The following is a 15000-nucleotide window of genomic DNA, read 5'->3' as shown; positions in this document are numbered from 1 at the left end:
CCCCTCCTTCCCCCGCTGTGGCCACAAGTCTGTGTCTCTGTTCCTGCCCTGCAAATAGGTTCATCAGTGCCATTTTCTGGATTCCACATATACGCGTTAATACATGGTATTTGAGCAAAACATAATTTCTGAAAATTTTTCTTTTGAAGAAAGAAACTAAATCTGCCTTGTATAAACTGGTGAAGCTTTCCCAGTTTTATGTTTTCCATTAAATGGCTCTGGTCAGTGGTTAGATGAACACTGATGTGGTTACTAATCTTGAGCCATGGACCTGTGTTTTCGACTCTGTCTTTGCCAGGGTCATGGGCAAAAGTCAGTCACCACCATCTCGGTCATTAACTTCAGTTAAACTTCTTCCTCTCACATGGCTTTCTCCTTGATTTTTAGTGAGCTGGACATGATTTCCACGAGGGTGATGGACATTAAGCTTCGGGAGGCCGCAGAAGGCCTCGGGGAGGACAGCACAGGTAAGGCCTTCCTTCGCTCTTCCTGCCCTGGGAGGACCCTTGTTGGGTTGTGGGGCTGGGAGAGGGGCTTCCGAAGCAGGGCTTTGGGTTCTCCGCGTGGAGAGTGGGTTCAGTTCAGTGTACTCAGACGTCCCCAGGCCCCTCACAAGGGCTGGAGAGCCCCATCTAGGACTGCGGACAGCCACTTGAGGGCCGTGCTCCTTGGCTTCTCCATCAGACACACCAGGGACAGTGTGTGTGTGTGTGTCTCTGTGTGAGAGAGAGACCAAGAGGGGACAACGTGTGTGTGTGTGTCTGTGAGAGAGAGAGACCAAGAGGGGACAATGTGTGTGTGTGTGTCTGTGAGAGAGACAGAGACCAAGAGGGGACAATGTGTGTGTGTGTGTGTGTGTGTCTGTGAGAGAGAGAGAGACCAAGAGGGGACAACGTGTGTGTGTGTGTCTGAGAGAGAGAGAGAGACCAAGAGGGGACAACGTGTGTGTGTGTGTCTGAGAGAGAGAGAGAGACCAAGAGGGGACAACGTGTGTGTGTGTGTCTGTGAGAGAGAGAGAGACCAAGAGGGGACAACGTGTGTGTGTGTGTCTGTGAGAGAGAGAGAGAGACCAAGAGGGGACAACGTGTGTGTGTGTGTCTGAGAGAGAGAGAGAGACCAAGAGGGGACAACGTGTGTGTGTGTGTCTGAGAGAGAGAGAGAGACCAAGAGGGGACAACGTGTGTGTGTGTGTCTGTGTGAGAGAGAGAGACCAAGAGGGGACAACGTGTGTGTGTGTGTCTGTGTGAGAGAGAGAGACCAAGAGGGGACAACGTGTGTGTGTGTGTCTGTGTGAGAGAGAGAGACCAAGAGGGGACAACGTGTGTGTGTGTCTGAGAGAGAGAGAGAGACCAAGAGGGGACAATGTGTGTGTGTGTGTCTGAGAGAGAGAGAGAGACCAAGAGGGGACAACGTGTGTGTGTTGTCTGTGTGAGAGAGAGAGACCAAGAGGGGACAACGTGTGTGTGTGTGTCTGTGTGAGAGAGAGAGACCAAGAGGGGACAACGTGTGTGTGTGTGTCTGAGAGAGAGAGAGAGACCAAGAGGGGACAACGTGTGTGTGTGTGTCTGAGAGAGAGAGAGAGACCAAGAGGGGACAACGTGTGTGTGTGTGTCTGAGAGAGAGAGAGAGACCAAGAGGGGACAATGTGTGTGTGTGTGTCTGTGTGAGAGAGAGAGACCAAGAGGGGACAACGTGTGTGTGTGTGTCTGTGAGAGAGAGAGAGACCAAGAGGGGACAACGTGTGTGTGTGTGTCTGAGAGAGAGAGAGAGACCAAGAGGGGACAATGTGTGTGTGTGTGTCTGAGAGAGAGAGAGAGACCAAGAGGGGACAACGTGTGTGTGTGTGTCTGTGTGAGAGAGAGAGAGAGACCAAGAGGGGACAACGTGTGTGTGTGTGTGTCTGTGAGAGAGAGAGAGAGACCAAGAGGGGACAACGTGTGTGTGTGTGTGTCTGTGAGAGAGAGAGAGAGACCAAGAGGGGACAACGTGTGTGTGTGTGTGTCTGTGAGAGAGAGAGAGAGACCAAGAGGGGACAACGTGTGTGTGTTGTCTGTGAGAGAGAGAGAGACCAAGAGGGGACAACGTGTGTGTGTGTGTCTGTGAGAGAGAGAGAGAGACCAAGAGGGGACAACGTGTGTGTGTGTGTCTGAGAGAGAGAGAGAGACCAAGAGGGGACAACGTGTGTGTGTGTGTGTCTGTGAGAGAGAGAGAGAGACCAAGAGGGGACAACGTGTGTGTGTGTGTGTCTGTGAGAGAGAGAGAGAGACCAAGAGGGGACAACGTGTGTGTGTTGTCTGTGAGAGAGAGAGAGACCAAGAGGGGACAACGTGTGTGTGTGTGTCTGTGAGAGAGAGAGAGATCAAGAGGGGACAACGTGTGTGTGTGTGTCTGTGAGAGAGAGAGAGATCAAGAGGGGACAACGTGTGTATGTGTCTGAGAGAGAGAGAGAGAGACCAAGAGGGGACAACGTGTGTGTGTGTGTCTGAGAGAGAGAGACCGAGAGAGAGAGTAAGTCCTTTTCCTCGTTCCTGAAGGTGAACACACCCCAGGTTTAGTTGACAGAAGCAGAGGAAGAGAGAGGCAATGGAATCATTCCTCATCCGGGAACATCCAGAGGCTTCAGTGAGACGTTGGGCGAAGTCTTGGCTGGTCTAAACATCCAGAAGAAGCAACAATATCAAGAGAGAGCCTCTGGTGCCTATTTTATGGCTTTTATTCTCCTTCCAGAGACCTTTATTGTGCATTTCTAGGGAGCTGAATTCCAAGTCCATGAATCATCATCTCAAAACACACTCTACAAGTTACCCAGTTATGTGACTGGTTTACTGTTATCTGTAGACTGCTGTGTGTCTTGATAGAGGTGGAAAACTGACCTTAGGAAACACACGTGATCTCCCCACATGAGCCTCATATCAGCTATTTGTATTCACCTTATTTTTGTGACAAAGGTTTCCATTTCTCTCTCTGTTGTTTTAAGTCAAAGTATTAGTAGTGATAGTAGTTCAAGTGAACAGCTTCCAAAAATATTAAACCCTAGCTCTTAACTCTTAGCTTCAGATACTAATTTCGCTAAAGACTTTATTTCATATAATACAGATAGATTTTTCTTATTATGCTATATATTAGGATTGCTTTTTTCTCTCACATTTCAGTACATGCAGTGGTAATTTTCTTTTCAACAAATGGTGCTAAAGCAGTTGGACATTCATATGTAAAAAAAAAAATGAAATTTGAGAGTTCACAGTTTAAACTCAAATGAGGCTACAAAAATTACTTAAAATGTATAATTGGCATAGATGTAATACTATAAATAAACATAGGAGCAACTATTTATGACCTAGGATTAGATAAGAGTTCTTAGATACAGTACCTCAGACTCTAAAAGAAAAAGTTGATAAATGGAACTTTCTCAAAATTTAAAACTTTTATTCTGTGAAAGATGCTGTTAAGAAAATGAAAAGTCACAGACTAGGAGAAAATATTTACAAATCACATTTGACAAGCGCGCTTAAAATCTGACAGTAAGAAAACTAACAACCCAATTAAAAATAGGTAAAGGATTTTTAAAGATGTTCTACTTAAGAGGATATGCAAGTGGCAAAAAGCACATGAAAAAACACTTAACATCAATAGTCATTAGTTAATGCAAAGTAAAAGCTATGATGAGATACCACTATACACCTATTAGAATGGGGGGAAAAAACCAACAGAAACACACTTGACAATAACAAATGCTAGGAGAATTCAAAGCAGCTGAAACCTCCTATACTGCCGATGAAAATGCACATGTTACAGCCACTTTGGAAAGCACTTGTCAGTTTCTTATAAAATTAAACACGCGCTTAGTCTATGGTTCACCAATCCGACTCCTAGGCATTTACCTAAGAGAAATGAAACCGTGTGGTTACACAAAAGCCTATAGCAATTTTAGTTTTGTTTACCACTTTGTTTGTATCTATACAATGGAACCAACTCTCTGAGACCCTGTGGACTAGAGTCCGCTTGCCAGGCTCCTCTGTCCTGGCAAGTGTACCAGAAAACCGGAATGGGTCGCCATTTCCTGCTCCAGAGGATCTTCCTGCCCCAGCGATCAAACCCAAGTCTCCTGCATCTCCTGCCTTGGTAGGCGAATTCTTTACTCACTGTACCACCTGGGAAGCCCGTACAACGGAACAGTACTCAGCAATAGTTAGGAACAAACTCTTGATTGTTGTAACAACATGAAGGAACCTCTAGCGTGTGGTGACAAGTTTAAAAAGGCAGAATCAAAAGGATGCACACTGTCTGGGTGACTCTATATGACATTCTGGAAAAGGAAAAACAGTAAGAGCAGAGAAGATATTAGTGGTTTCCAGGGGAAAGGTTTGAGTATAAAAGACAGCACAGTGGGGTGATGTGTGATTTTGTGATCCAATCAGTGTGATTTTGGTGGTGATTATTCAACTCTGTTTACCCCCAAAAGAGTGAATTTTATTGATAAAATTTTTAAAACAACTTTCAAATGATGTACAGTAAGTCCCCCACATACAAACGTTCAAGTCTCAGCTTTCAAAGGTGGGAAGGTGTGTGCCAGCCCCTGTGTGACAGCTCTGTACTTAACCTGCTGTGCTCTTTAAGGCACTGCACTGTGATATCGGACTTCCCTGGTGGCTCAATGGGGAAGAGTCCTCCTGCGATGCAGAAAGCACAGGAGAGACTGGTTCAGTCCCTGGGTCACAGAGTCAGACACGACTGAAGTGACAGCACAGACGCGCACGCATGCACTATTAATACACAGCCAATTGTATTCGTTGGGGCCCTAGGCTAACTTTGTTGAACTTATGAACAAACTGTACTGTACAATTGCACACGTTCTTGGAACAGAACTCGTTAGTATGTAAAGGGACCTACCGTACCAGATTTGAAAAGTAATCCAGTGGGTTTTTTAGAAATAAGTAAAACTGTTACGATGAAAAATTCATTTGATGAGTTTAATGGCAGATTACACCAGCTTGAGGTAGATCACAGGGAAGCACACAGAATGTGTCATAAAATGGTAGAAGGAAGGAAAATACAGAAAGAGGACAAGAAGCATGGAGGTAAATGAGAGGGTATTATGTGCATTTGAGCACTGTCTCAGGAGAGGAGAGAGTAGCTGAGAATTTTTTGGAATTCACTTAAAAAAAAGATGACCCAATCTACAGACTTAACAAACTGAATGACTCCCAAGAAGGATAAGTAAAAGGAAATCCACATAGAATGAAAATATAGAAAACCAAAGACAAAAGTGAAAAATCTTAAAATTAGTCTGAGAGGAAAAAAAAAAAAAAGGGACCTTCAGAGAAGCAAAAACCTGACTTGTTGACCACACAGCAGAAGCCACAAAGCAATAAAATGTCTTCAATATTATTAAAAGAATAACTTAGAAAAATTAACTGCAAACCTAGAATGTTAAACCTAGAAAAACGATGTTTCAGGAAGGAGCTTCAGGAATAAAGTCATTTTCAGATAAACAAAAACTGAGTTTGTCACCAGGAGATCCTCAGATTCCAAAGGAATCTGCCTTCAGGCAGAAGGAAAAGCGTACTCTATGGAAGGTCTGGACAAAGAAGGAATGACAAGCAGAGAGGATCAGAAACAGGCAGACACATCTGAACAAATGTGAGGGATTTCCCGGGCGGTCCAGTGGCTAAGATTCTGTGCTTCCAATGCAGGAGGCACGGGTTCAATCCCTGGTCAGGGAACTAAGATTCTATATATTGTGTGGCGTGGCCAAAAATTAAACAAAATAAAAATTTAACAAAAAACAAATAAAAGCAAATGAATATGGAATAGTATCTTTAGGTTTTTAAAGATCAGAATGAAAACAGTAGGGCATTAAATAAGATGAAAGTATTCTAACTGACTGAAGAACTGACTTATTTGAAAAGACCCTGATGCTGGGAGAGATTGAAGGCAGGAGAAGGGGACGACAGAGGATGAGATGGTTGGATGGCATCACCGACTCAATGGACATGAGTTTGCGTAAACTCTGGGAGTTGGTGATGGACAGGGAGGCCTGGCATGCTGCAGTCCATGGGGTCACAAAGAGTCGGACACTACTGAGTGACTGAACTGAACTGAATTGATTCTGACTTTCTTATTTTGTTCCATAATAGAATGTGTAGTATTATTTCTAGGGTAACCTCTGAAAGAACAGAGATAAAAGACAAAGATTACAAACTAGAAGTGGAAAAAAATAGAATGTTCTTTTAAAGTCAGTTAATCCAAAAGACAGAAAAAAAGAAGATTTTAAAAGACCACAAAGATGGTAGACTTGTTTTTTATTAACATGGCAGTAACTAGAATAAGGGCTTCCCAAGTGACTCAGCTGGTAAAGAATCAGCCTGCAATGTGGGAGACCTTGGTTTGATCCCTGAGTTGGAAAGATCACCTGGAGAAGGGGAAAGCTACCCACTCCAGTATTCTGGCCTAGGGAACCGTCCATGGGGTTGAAAAGAGTCAGACACGACTGAGCGACTTTCTCTTTCAAGTGATTCAGTGGTAAAGAAGCTGCCTGCCAATGCAGGAGAAGTGAGTTTGATCCCTGGGCGGGAAAGATCCCATGGAGGAGGAAATGACAACTCATTCCAGTATTCTTGGCTGGCAGATCCCATGGAGAGGAGTCTGGTGGGCTGCAGTGCATGGGGTTTCAAAAGAATAAGACATGACTTTGCGACTAAACAACAAACTAGAGTAAGTGACAGTAGCTAATTATGTTACTGTTCCCATCAAAAGTTAAAGATCAGATTGGTTTTCTAAAACTCTGGTGGTGGTTTAGTCCCTAAGTTGTGTCTGACTCTGTGACCCCATGGACCCCTTCAGGCTCTTCTGTCCATGGGATTCTCCAGGCAAGAATACTAGAGTGGTTTGCCATTTCCTTCTCCAGGGGATCTTCCCGACCCAGGGATGGTACTTGTGTCTCCTGCATTGAAGGCAGATTCTTTACCACTGAGCCACCAGGGAAGCCCACTCTAAAACTCTAAATCTCTTAAATATAAGGAATATAAAAGTTTAAGGTAAAAGGATAGAAGAAAATGAAACTTGCAAACACTGGACCAAAGAAAGCTGGCATGGTGTATCAATACAATACAAAGCTGGCATTGTATCAATAGCAGTCAAAATAAAGTTTAAGGCAAAAAGCATTACTAGGGTCATTTCACAAAAGATTCACTTCCACAGGAAGATATTAATTCTACCTTTCTATGACATTTATCAACATAATGTCCAAAGTTATAGAGTAGAAATTGGCAGTTAAGTAAAAAGATAACTCTACAATCAAAGTGGGTTATTTTTAATACACCTAATTGATACGACAAATGTATTAAAAATTAAAGACATAAAGTACTTGGACAACACACTTAAAAAGACCTTATCCTAATTGATGTATATGGGCCAGTGAAGAGAATACATTATTTTTAAGCACTCTAGGAGCATTTTCAAATTTATGGTAAGCCATAAAGCAAGTCTGGACAAATTTCAATGGATTCAAATCATGTAGTGTGTTCACTGACCACAATGCAATTAAGCTAGAGTTCAATAACAAAGATTATAAGAAAATTCCCAAGTGCTTGGATATTAAAACATACTTTTCTAAATAACTTATAGGTCTAAGAAGGTATTATAATGAAAATTAGAAAATATTTTGCCAAATATAAAGAAACTACATATCACAACATGAAAATGCAGCTAAAATAGATTTAGCAGGAGATGTGTTGCCTTGAAAGTGAAAGTGTTGGCCAGTCATTTGTGTCTGACTCTTTGCAACCCCATGGACTATAGCCTACCAGGCTCCTCTGTCCATGGAATTCTCCAGGCAAGAATACTGGAGTGGGTTGCCATTTCCTTCTCCAGGGTATCTTCCCAACCCAAGGATTGAACCAGGGTGTCATGCATTATGGGCAGATTCTTTACCATCTGAGTCACCAGGGAAGCTATATTGCCTTAAATGTGTGTATTATAAAAACAGAGAACCTATAAATTAATTAGCTAAGTATTTATCTAAAGAAGTTTAAAAAGATAACAAAGTAAACCCAAAGGAAAGTAGGAGAAAGGAAAGAAAAACTAAAACAGAAATTAGTGCAATTTAAAAAATATTGCAGTAATATTGTTAGTGCAATAAAAATATTACACTAAATATTCAGTGCAAAAATATTGCACTAATTCTTTTCTCATGTGAAAAGAATTAACAAAGCCAGACTTTTTTTTAAAGGCAGATGAAATTGACAAACCTCCTATGTAATTGATCCAGGAGAAAAGGAGGTGCAGATAATACCATGGCTGAGGAAAGGGGGCTATATTATAGATAGTATAGATGCTAAAATAAAAGGCTATTATTAATAACTGTGTGCCACTACATGTGAAAATGTGGGAACCTAGAGTTTGTCATACAGTTACATTGTCAGAAAGAAAAAAACAAATAATCATATATTAACACTTTATGTGAACCTGAGAAAAGTGGTTACTGATGAAGCTATTTGCAGGGCAGGAATAGAGATGCCGACATAGCGAATGGAATTGTGGACAGAGTGGGAAGCACTGAGAGAGTAACACTGGAATATATACACGACCGTGTGTGAATTAGACAGCTAGCGGGAAGCTGCCGCACAGCACAGCAAGCTGAGCCCGCTGCTCTGTGATGACCTGGGGGGGTGGGCAGATGGGAGGGAGGCTCAAGAAAGAGGATATATATGTTTACGTGTAGCTGATTCACGATGTTGTACAGCAGAAACGAGCACAACGTTGTAAATCTACTATATCCGAATCACAAAATAATAAAATAAAATTAGTGATGAACCTGGGGGGGAAAGAAAAAAGTCAGATATTTAGAAAAATAAAACAAAATGAATTCAAGAAGCAGGAAACCCAAATAGTGCCTATAACCATTAAAGAAATTAAAAAGCCTAGTAGGTGAACAGATATAACACACACAGGCCCCCACTGTAAGGCCAACTAATCATGGCAAATCAGTGTTTTGCGACTGTACTTCGGATCTTTGTAGCCACTCCCTTTAATTCCGAAGCACTGTCTTCGACCGTAAAGGACTGTGAGGCTGCATGCTTGTTCTGCCCTTCTGCGATGCATATCTGTCTGTCAGCTGGCAAGGCCAGATAGTGCCCCATGATTCAGAAAACCCTGAGGAGCCTTTCCAGATAATCTGCTCTCTCTGAGGCCCATCAGGCTTCCCTGGTAGCTCAGTTGGTAAAGAATCCGCCTGCAGTGCAGGAGACCTGGTTCCACACTCCAGTATTTTTGGGCTTCCCTTGTGGTTCAGCTGGTAAAGAATCCGCCCGCAATGCGGGAGATCTGGGTTCGATCACTGGGTTGGGAAGATCTCCTGGAGAAGGGAAACGCTACCCACTCCAGGATTCTGGCCTGGAGAATTCTGTACAGTCCATGGGGTCGCATAGAGTTGGACACGACTGAGCAAAGACCCATCAGTTAATAGCATGAACATTTTGACATTATAAAGGTAGGGAAACTTCCACTAGAAGTTAAGAGAGGATTTCCTTGGTGGTCCAGTGGTTGAGAATACCCCTGCCAGTGCAAGGGACAGGGCTTCCATCCCTGGTCTGCGAAGATTCCAGATGCCACGGGGCAGCTAAGCCCTTAAAAACCCTCGAGCCCTGGAGCCTGTGCTCCACAAGAGGAACCCCTGCAGTGAGAAGCCTGAGCACTGCAACTGGAGAAAGATGGGAAGACCCAGAGCAGCCAAAAATTAATTAATTAACTAAGAAATATTTTAAAAAAGAAGTTAAGAAAAGTTGACTGTAGAACTCATTTCTTTTGGGGTATGGATATACTCCCCTTAAGGTAATACAGGTATTCCTGCTACAGAATAATCCTAAGAAATGCTCCATGTGAAGGCACCATCATGTAAACTTCCCAAGGCAGGCATTAATGTCAACAAATTATAAAGATCCTACTTTTTTTTAGAAAGGAATTCACCTTACAAAATGACCTACTTATCAAATGAATCAATTGTGAGCAAATTTTCAGGCTATATCAGGCAGCATCCTGATAACCTGTGATGTTCCATCCTTCTGTTAGTTCTCATATTCAGAAGAAAGGAATCAACTTTGCTGAGCTACTGAAATCTCAGGATCCTGAATGTGATGGGAATTTGTGGGTGAGGACAAAGGCGATGCCAGAGAAGAGATCTCGAAATGTTTAAAAGGATAGGCCAGCAGTCCCCAGGCTTTTTGGCTCCAGGGACCAGATTCTTGGACAACAGTTTTTCTATGGACCAGAGTTGGAGGGGTGGTTTGGGGATGATTCAAACACATATTTATTGTGCACTTTATTTCTATTATTATTATATCAACTCCAGCTCAGATCATCAGGCATTAGATTCCGGAGGTTGGGGACCCCGGTGCAGATTCTGACGCTCTAGGAAGCATGAAAGCGTCAGCAGTACCACCACCAGTTGACGGGTTTTCTCCCCAAACGTTGTTAGCTCCTCACGGCACTCGGCACTCCAGCAGCGCCTCTTGCCTGAGGCCGGGCCTCCTCTGATTGTCCATGGTGCCCACATCCATGCTAAAGGAAGCACTTGAGGATTTTTTAAAGATTTATTTTATTGACGTATAGTTGATTTACACTGTTGTGTTAATTTCTGCTCTACAGCAGAGTGATTCGCCTTATACACACATGTATTCTCAGCGCTTGAGGATCATTTTGAAAAATGATTTGGGTTATCATTATAGCCTTTACCTCATCAAGACTTTTTGCTTTTGACTATTTTATTTTAGGGATTAAAATCTGATTTTGCTTATACAAAATATTGCTCAGCATTTAGAAAAAGGAAGACTGGAAAATGCATGCATCTCCGTGCAAAATCTCAAACACAATATACGGAGGGAAAGGAGCACCACACAAGCATATATGCTGTGTGATTCCACCCAGGATGTGCTGTGTGGGTTCAAGGATGGGCAAAACAAATATGGTAATATAAATAAGAACAGTGTTTGCATCAAAACAGTTTGGGATGGACATGTACACACTGCTGTATTTAAAATGGGTAACCAACAAGGACCTACTACAGCACAGGGAACTCTACTTAATGTCAAGGGGCAAGCTTGAGTAGGAGGGGAGTTTGGGGAAGAATGGACACATGTGTATGTACCGTGGAGTCCCTTTGCTGCTCACCTGAAACTATCACAACATTGTTAATTGACAGTGTGAAGTGAAAGTTGCTCAGTCATGTCCGACTCTTTGCAACCCCATGGACTGTACAGTTCATGGAATTCTCCAAGCCAGAAGACTGGAGTGGGTAGCCTTTCCCTTCTCCAGGGATCTTCCCAACCCAGGGATCAAACCCAGGTCTCCCACATTGCAGGCGGATTCTTTACCAGCTGAACCACAAGCAAAGCCCAAGATACTGGAATGGGTAGCCTATCACTTCTCCAGTGGATCTTCCTGACCCAGGAATCGAAGTGGAGTCTCCTGCATTTTATACCCTGAGGCAAAATACAAAGTTTTTGAAAACAAACTCAGAATAAATTTAAGGACTTCCCTGTTGGGCTTCCCTTATAGCTCAGTTGGGAAAGAATCTGCCTACAAGGAAGGAGACCTGGGTTCAGTTCCTGGGTTCGATCCCCTGGAGAAGGAAATGGCAACCCACTCCAGTATTCTTGCCTGGAGAATCTCATGGACAGAGGAGCCTGACAGGCTACAGTCCATGGGGTCACAAGAGTTGGACACAACTTAGCGACTAAACCACCACCACCTGTTGGTCCTGTTGGAGGAGGAAATGGCAGCCCACTCCAGCATCCTTGCCTGGAGAATTCCATGGACAGGGGAGCCTGGTGGGCTGCAGTCCATGTGGTTGCAAAGATTGGACACAACTGAGCAACTCACACACACTGTTGATCCAGTGTTTAAGACTCCACACTGCCAGTACAGAGGGCCCAGTCTCGATCCCTGGTTGGAGAACTAAGATCCTGTATGCCTTGTGGCAAGGCCAAGGGGTAAAAATAAATAGATCAGTTTGGGAAGGAGGAATATAAATTTTAAAAAAGAATAAATTTAATAACCAAGGAAATGAAAGACCTGTTGAAAATGATTCATTTCAAGTAAGAAATGAATGTGCTTTTGACTCTGTGATCATGCTCCAAAGCTTTCTTGACTCCTTCATTCAAGATTTGTTTTCAGGTGTGCAAAAATGGTATGCTATGTGCTTCGTGTCCTCCTGTGTGGGAAAAGGACTTATCGGAAGTGAATAATTGATGTTTGGACAGAAATCTTACTTTCTCTCCTCACGCACATCTCATCCATGTTTGGCAGATACTTATATGCATTCTTTCTGCATAGGAAAGAAAAAGTCCAAATTCAAAACGTTTAAGAAGTTCTTTGGGAAGAAGAAGAGAAAGGAGTCGTCTTCTTCCACAGGAAGTAGCACCTGGAAGCAAAGTCAGGCGAAGAACGAGGTTATGGCCATTGAGTCGGGACCAGTGGGCTACGACTCAGAGGATGAGCTGGAGTAAGTTGTCTTTTCCGTCCTTCAGGCTTGTGTGTTCCAGGGAGCACAGGAAGACACAGGAGGACCCCAAAACTCAGGCTTGTTGTCATGATGGACTTCTGAGCCCACTCTCCTCCTAAATAATTCCACATAAGATGTTTGAGATTCTTCCATAGAAGTGATGTTTTCTGTCTTTTTGTACATAGGGATGCAGAAAGTTGGCGGGGGAAGATTGTTAGGTACCTTCTATGTGCCAGGTGTGTACGTATTAAAAGTCTGCAATAAATATAGGAGAGGAGGTAAGAGTGAGCAAACCAGGCCTGGGAGAAATTTCAGAAAATCCACCCAGTGTCCTGTTCTTCAGAGTGGCAAGATGAGGATGTAATCCCTGATTTCATTTGACTTAAAACTCTTTTTGAGGACCTGGATACTATACCAGAAAAATACATCTCTCTAAACCTAAACCTTGAGTAACTGAATAAGAAAATTTTCCATTAGAGAGGAGTAGGGGGAGGGCTTCTTACTTTACTTCTTAGGAAAAATCATCCAAAAAACATTGTTCTCTACAAAATCTGGGAAAGTTGCTCAGTCATGTCTGACTCTTTGCGACCCCATGGACTATAGAGTCCATGGAATTCCCCAGGCCAGAATACTGTAGTTGGTAGCCTTTCCCTTCTCCAGGAGATCTTCCCAACCCAGGGATGGAACCCAGATCTCCCACATTGCGGGCAGATTCTTTACCAGCTGAGCCACAATGGAAGCCCAAGAATACTGGAGCATGGAACCGGGGTCTCCTGCACTTCAGGCAGATTCTTTACCAACTGAGCTATCCGGGAAGCCAACCCAAGCCTCCCGCATTGCAGGTGGACTCTTTACCAGCTGAGTCACGGGGAAGGCCCTGCCTCCCCAAAAAAACAAAAACATTGTTACGAAGAACAAAACCAATAGGTATGAAATATGGGAAAGTCTAGTGAAGAAATCCTTATTTCCTAACTTGTACTTCATCAAAATATAGTTACAATGCATATGCTTCAATTATTCTAGCAGTTATTTCTATGAGTAAAAGGAGGGAAAAAAACAACAGATTTGTTGCCTTGTCAGACTTTATGTTTCTTTTAAACAACATTGGCACCTTAATTTCAGAATAAAACTCTTCGGGAGGCATAATGACCCTGGAATTGGTTCAGAGACCTTACTGAGACAGGGTCAACGGCTCCAGCATCCGTGGGAAGGGTCCTGTCTCCTCCCTCCTCACCAGTCTCCTCGCCCATCTCTAAAGGAGTAGAAATTACACTAGAGTGTTCCATTCCCAGGTGGCGCTAGTAAAGAACCCGCCTGCCTGCCAGTGCAGGAGACATGAGAGATGTGAGTTCGATCCCTGGGTTGTAAAGTTCCCCTGGAGGAGGGCATGGCAGCCCACCCCAGTATCTCCTGTCCTGGAGAATCCCATGGACGGAAGAGCCTGCAGGGCTGCAGTCCATGGGGTCACACAGAGTCAGACAAAACTTAAGCAACTTTGCACACAGGTACGGAAATAACACTGACCACTTGGTGGCACCAAATGACTAAAGAGGAGAGATTAGAGTTTTGTCTGAGTGTTTTTCCTGGTGTTGGCGGGGAGCAAGAAGCACCCACGTGTAGCTTGAAGAGTGAGTTCTGCATGCATTTTTAAAAGGCAGCTCCAGACTCTCGGGGAGCCAGAGATTATAGTGTTGCTCACTTTTACATGTCTTCACTGGGCCGGCCCCAGGGACATTATAACACTTGCTCCCCACCCCCACCCCCCACCACACACACACCCTGTCTCTCCACCAAAACGCAGACAAGAAACGAGAGCATAGCTGGAGGGGTGAGCTGGGCTGAAATGACCTGTCCACTTGTCCATCTTCTATCGCCAGCGTCCGTGGACAGCGCGCTTTTCATCTTTGTCCTCAGCTCCTGGCGGGGGCCAGTCATCAGTGACTGGCGGAGGCTCCCTGGAGTGCTGCTAGGAGAGGAAGCCTGCTGTGGGGTAGGGATGAGGCTCAGGAAAGGTCCTTCAAGAGCAGAGATGAGACAACATCTTCTCTTTTTTTATCCCAGATTTACTGAGAGATCACTGGTATATAACACTGTGGGAGTTCTAAAGCATACACTGTGTTGATTTAATGCGCTTACACGTGGCCAAATGATCACCACCATAGCATTCAGTAATACCTGCATCACGTCACCTAATTACTATTTCTCTTTTGCGGTGAGAACGTTTAAGATCTACTCTCGTAGCAATTTTCAAGTATATAATATGGTATAATTAACTTTAATCATCATGCCGCACCAGCTGTGCTGTAGCCCCTGAACTTACTCACCTTATGGCTGGAAGTTTGTACCCTTTGACAACACCTCCCTGTTCCCCTACCCCCCAGCCCCTGGTAACCACCGTTTAATCTTTGTGTCTGTGTTTGCGAAGTCACTTCAGTTGTTTCCGACTCTTTGCCACCCTGTAGACTGTAGCCCACCAGGCTCCCCTGTCCATGGGGTTCTCC

General features: G+C 43.7%; 1 protein-coding gene across 8 annotated transcripts in view; it reads left to right on the top strand.

The window, feature by feature from the left end:
* The window catches only part of CRACDL (CRACD like), a 126986-nt gene that overhangs the window by 76409 nt on the left and 35577 nt on the right, over nt 1–15000 (top strand). For all 8 annotated transcript variants that reach the window (XM_070474746.1, XM_070474754.1, XM_070474742.1 and 5 more), the window contains 2 exons: nt 388–467; nt 12331–12499. In XM_070474746.1, coding sequence (XP_070330847.1) covers nt 398–467; nt 12331–12499 — 239 coding nt within the window. In that variant the 5' untranslated portion in view covers nt 388–397. The remainder of the gene's footprint in view (nt 1–387; nt 468–12330; nt 12500–15000) is intronic.

Source organism: Odocoileus virginianus, chromosome 2 (genome assembly GCF_023699985.2).
Source record: "Odocoileus virginianus isolate 20LAN1187 ecotype Illinois chromosome 2, Ovbor_1.2, whole genome shotgun sequence".
NCBI classification, from domain to species: Eukaryota; Metazoa; Chordata; class Mammalia; order Artiodactyla; family Cervidae; genus Odocoileus; species Odocoileus virginianus.
This window is presented reverse-complemented; position numbering and strand designations above follow the sequence as displayed.